At 41.8% G+C, this 5,030-nt stretch overlaps 1 protein-coding gene across 1 annotated transcript; it reads right to left on the bottom strand.

Annotated features, from left to right (window-relative positions):
• Window positions 1-2,059: 2,059 nt before the first annotated feature.
• Window positions 2,060-4,800, bottom strand: LOC122980634 (nucleoporin alm1-like). The gene is made up of 4 exons (XM_044348842.1): window positions 4,353-4,800; window positions 2,819-3,745; window positions 2,692-2,701; window positions 2,060-2,091 (listed from the first exon to the last, which is right to left on the bottom strand). Exons 1-4 carry the CDS (start codon window positions 4,380-4,382, stop codon window positions 2,060-2,062), a joined length of 999 nt encoding a protein of 332 aa, XP_044204777.1. The 5' UTR covers window positions 4,383-4,800.
• Window positions 4,801-5,030: the final 230 nt, after the last annotated feature.

Below are 5,030 nucleotides of genomic sequence, written 5' to 3'. Positions count from 1 at the left end.
TAGCTGCTAGTGCTAGCTGCAGAGCTAAAGTGACTAACAACTTGTGCGATTAGCGAGAAAAGTCGCTAAGAGAAAAGCGCTGAGAGTGCTTGTGTAAAACTAGCGAAAGTTTAAATATACAGCAGATATGAATCCACAATTAATCCACAGTAATGTGATATATATAGGAAAATCAACTGAGATGAGAGCAGCAACAACGCTATCAGTAGACACAGTCGGCAACCGGAAATGATACAATACGCTTATCGTAGCACGTCGCTATTTGAAAAAACACACAAAGCACAAAAAAACACAAACTGAAGACTACACTAATAGCCCAACATGACGTTTCGTATTACAATGGAGTATAAAAATAAAACAAAAAACACAACTGGATCAGCTCGACCTCATGTTTATCCACAAAGTGCTTCTCTGAGGAAAGAGCCTTGTAGTGACACAGATGGAGTCTCTAACAACCATTTCCAAATCCAGTGTTAAAGACCTAATCCAGGTCATGCTCTGTTTTGCATACATATACTCAATATGATTATAAAGAACAAAAGGTCAAGTCAGTTATTTCAAAACACAGAGAAATTTTCTCTTTCAAATTAGACTGACAAAAAGGCAAGTGGGGGTCAAGGTGTCACTCAGTGAGTGTTTGGTGGCATTGCCTGAGGTAGCACATGAAGTTTGGTGGCTATTGTGCAAAAACTGACTGAACAGTAAAGCTTTGGAAAAATCAAACCAGATGAAAACCCATGTAAATTAATGGGGGAAAAGACAGAAAAACCATTAAGAAGGGAGAACATATATGTATTTCCAAAAGCTGTATAAAAGCATACCTGTTGGTAATAAAAAACACAAAAAACCCACTTCCCACTCAATTGGTGCCACCTCCCTCTATTGGCCACTGCCTATGTGGCCTATGCCATGGGCCGGCCCTGAATTTATCCTACTAGCCTACTGGCAACTATTTTTGCACTGGAAAAAACTTTCCTGTCACATTTTTATTGACAGTATGATCAACCAGAACCATCTGCCCTCTGATTGGACAGATTAACTCTACGTTTGACCAGTCGGAATCAGCCGTAAAAACAGGGTCAAAATTGGTCTTCTTGTAGTCTTGTAAAACTTGTCATTTGTAGCTTGTAACTTCAGGTTGGCTTACAAAGATAGGAAATTTTGTTTCCGGCTCTCATGCCAAAAGAATAATTGCACTGTTCTGGAAAACGACTAGCAGACCAAAGAATACTTATGTAACAAAAAGAAAACAGAATTAGTTTGAAAAGGTTTGAGGACCATTTATTACTTCTGTGAAGTGTATGAACCCGATAGATGATGAAGAGGAGGAGGAATGAATGCTCCTTGATGTGAACCTTGAAGAATGCTTTGAGTGAGCTCTTGTGACAGTAATTCAATGCAATTAAGCAGATCAAGTAGAACCAAAACGCAAAGTTTATTGTCATGTAATTTTTTTCTAATATCAACTAGTTTTGCATAAAGAACCTTTCAATTCAATTCAATTCAATTCAATTCAATTCAATTCAATTCAATTCAATTCAATTCAATTCAATTTTATTGATATTTGACCAAATCATGAGAAAAGTTATCTCAGGGCACTTTTCACAGATCAGGTCTAGACCGTACTCTTTAATTTACAGAGACCCAACAATTCCCCCATGAGCAAGCACTTGGCGACAGCGGTAAGGAAAAACTCCCCTTTGAATGGAAGAAAACCTCAAGCAGAACCGGGCTCTAGGTGGGCGGCCATCTGCCTTGACCGGTAGGGCCTCTCTTGTCACATTTATATTGACAGTATGATTAGTTTACCTGCAGCCTCACAGAAAGAAGACAACAGCTTCTTCTTTCTGTGAGGCTGCAGAGCTGAGTACTGGTCCCCTGAGTTGCCCTTGTAGAGGAGAGAGGGAGGGAGACAGAGGGTGGATGGATGGGTGGTTGGCATGATGAGATGGGGAGTCTGGATGGAGGGAAGATGGAGGAGGTGGTAAGTGGTAAAGAGTTGTGTGGAGGTTGGCATGGTTGGGGTGGTAGAGCTGAAGGGACGAGCAGTTGGGAGAGATTAGGTCTTTATTACTGGTCCACCATGTTGCCCTTGTAGAGGAGAGAGAAGGAGGGAGACAAAGGGTGGATGGATGGATGGATGGATGGAGATGGGGGATGAGATGATGAGATGGGGGGAGTCTGGATGGAGGAGGTGGTAAGGAGTTGGAGTTGGGTGGAGGTTAGCATGGTTTGGGGGCGTAGGGCTGAAGGGACGAGGAGGGGTTGGGGGAGATTAGGAAGAGAAAGAGGAAGTTGCCCCTCTCTCCTTTTCTTTCTTGTCTCTTTCCTTCTTTTCTTTCTTTTCTCTCTTTTCTTTGTCCTTCCTCTCCTTCTTCTCCTTCTTTTCCCTCTCCTCCTTCTCTTTCTTTTCGTTCTTCAATCTCTCTTTCTCCTTCCTCTCATTTTCCTTTTTCTCTTTCTTCTCCCGCTCCTCCTTCTCCTTCTGCTCCTTCTTGTCTTTCTTCTGCCTCTCCTCCTGTTCTTTCTTTTCATTCTTCAATCTCTCCTTCTCCTTCCTCTCATGTTCATTTTTTTCTCTCTTCTCTCTCTCCTCCTCCTCTTTCCTCTCCTTCTTCAGCCTCTTCTCTGTTTCTTTCTGAGCCTTCTTTTCCTCCTTCCTCATTTTTTTCTTCTCCTTATCACTTTTACCGGCCAGCTCCTGAAAAGACAGCGACAGCATATAATTCAGTATTTTGTGTGTCTAAAGGTTAAATCTAAAACAAAGTGAATCCAACAGGTTATTATTAAATCAAAATGATCAGCTGATGTGACGTACCTGAAGTTCAGCATTTTTTTGCATCAGGAGCTTGATGTCCTCCTCCATTTGTCTTGACTTCCGGCGCCACTCATCTTCAATTTCTTGGTGCAATTTCTCGGAGCTGGTCTGCTTCACTGCGAACTGATGTTCTAGAGCGTCATATTTTGCTCTCCAATCCGTGTCATTCTTCCTTAGGGCCACCTCTTTCTGGCTTATTTTTACCATATTGTCAAAGAGAGCCTTCTTATTTTCCTTGATGGTTGCTATCAGATCACTCTTTTCGAGGGTGACCTGGCGCACTTTTCGCTCCAGGTCCTCCTGCACCGTTTTTAGGTCAGTGGCGGCCATCTCCTGACAAACAAACCTGCTCTCCCACTCTGCATGTAATTTGGCGATTGTCCGCTCAAATGAAGATTCCAGCTCTGCAGATTTCTTTTCGCAGGCCGCTGATATCTTGTTATGTTCCTCTTTCCAGAATTTAGTAACCTGGTCATATTCAGTTGTCCAATGTTTAATGACCTTGGTTATTTCCTGTCTCTGGAGGTGAAGTTTCTTTTTCATAGAGTGGACTTCCTCCTCCTTTTGTGTCATTATCAAGTCCATCTCCCTGCACCGATTGTCAAAGTGCTGTTGCCTCTCTTTCGCAGCATTCATCATGCCCTTTATGTCGTTTTTGGCCTGAAACAGAGTTTTGGCCAAATTCTCTTTTTCTTCAAGCAGCTCGTGATGCTTCTTCTCCCAGCTCATCTCTCTGCTGTCCATCTGCTCCTTCAGAGCAGTCATCTCCTCAGCCAGCTGCTGGTTTTCATTCTTGGAGTCCAGCAGGGCTCTTCGCAGAGCCTGCAGGACTTTGCTGGGAGTGCGCAGGCTCTCCCTCTCCATTCCAGCTGGGCTGTCATGGGCCGCACCATTTAGTCGGGCAGAGCCCTGGCGCTGTGTGAGTGTCTGAAAGACAGAAATGTACATGCAGGTAAAAATACTGTCCCATCCTAACTTTGGATACACACAAAAAGACAGGAGGTCTTTATACTTATTTGTACAGTTGAATGTGAGAAATGATTTTACAGTTGTTCTTATTTGTTGCCACACAAACCTTGAATGATAATCATTATTCTCAAAACAGCATGTACATGCACTGCACAGTATATGTATTTGGAGCATTTCTCATTGTTTTAAAGTCTTCATATTTTATTTGAAGCCTTAACAACTACAATTTTCATGCAACAAGATACGTTACTCACTCAAATACTAAATACACGTGTCAAAGACTTCTTTAGTTTCAGTCTGTCAAACTACACTAAAATATAGTTTCTGTACTTCACTTAAATAAAGTCACTCAATGGTGACATTAAATATCACAGCACCCAACTACATATTACAATATCACAATGTGGGTTGTTTATTGAAAATCCATCCCTCATCTAGAAAAATATTCACAATGATTTTTGTGCAAGCTTTAGACAGAGGATGAAGAAATCAGAAAAACTTGTCTGGCCCAAATAAGTAGATCAAAAAATTTGCCTAAAAGAATTTCCTGTCGAAAAATTCTTACCTCAGGTCTTGAGATGTTGCTATTCTCCATTTTCTCCGTAATTCCGATGGTGTAGCGGTGTTGGAGTTGTAGTATTGTCGTGTTCGTAGTGCTCGAACTGTAGATTCTGTCTAGTGGACGCTCTGGTTTCACTGAGAGATATGTCTCTGTGGGATTCCAGCTTGGAACTTACAGAGTTTAGTCCCTTGATAGGTAAGCAGTCTGCATGACATCATAAAGAGTTGCACATGTCAGAAAGGATCTTCAGAACATGATGTCATCATTACACTTCAGCAGGTTGACTTTTTTATTGAGACAAATACATACATCACTTTGCCAAAGTGACATCAAACTTTAAGCTTTCATCATACATAGTACAATAGACTGAATTCTTTCTATTTCAATCAATCAATCAATCAATTTTTATTTATATAGCGCCATATCACAACAGAAGTCATCTCAAGGCACTTTTCACATAGAGCAGGTCAAGACCGTACTCTTTAATATACAGAGACCCAACAATTCCCCCATGAGCAAGCACTTGGCGACAGCGGTAAGGAAAAACTCCCCTTTAACGGGTAGAAACCTCAAGCAGACCCCGGCTCTTGGTGGGCGGCCATCTGCTTTGACCGGTTGGGTTGAGAGAGAGAAAGAGAGAGGGAAAGGGGGAGGGGGGACAGAAGAAAAAAAAATCACAAC

This window comes from Thunnus albacares, chromosome 4 (assembly GCF_914725855.1).
Source record: "Thunnus albacares chromosome 4, fThuAlb1.1, whole genome shotgun sequence".
In the NCBI taxonomy this organism is placed as follows: Eukaryota; Metazoa; Chordata; class Actinopteri; order Scombriformes; family Scombridae; genus Thunnus; species Thunnus albacares.
The sequence above is the reverse complement of the archived record's forward strand: the minus strand, read 5'-3'. Positions and strand labels throughout refer to the sequence as shown.

Coding starts and splice junctions, on each gene's coding strand:
- LOC122980634 (XM_044348842.1), bottom strand. CDS start 4,382: ATGGAGAATAGCAACATCTCAAGACCTGAG. Junction 3,746..4,352: donor GCAACATCTCAAGACCTGAG/GTAAGAATTTTT, acceptor TCTGTCTTTCAG/ACACTCACACAGCGCCAGGG.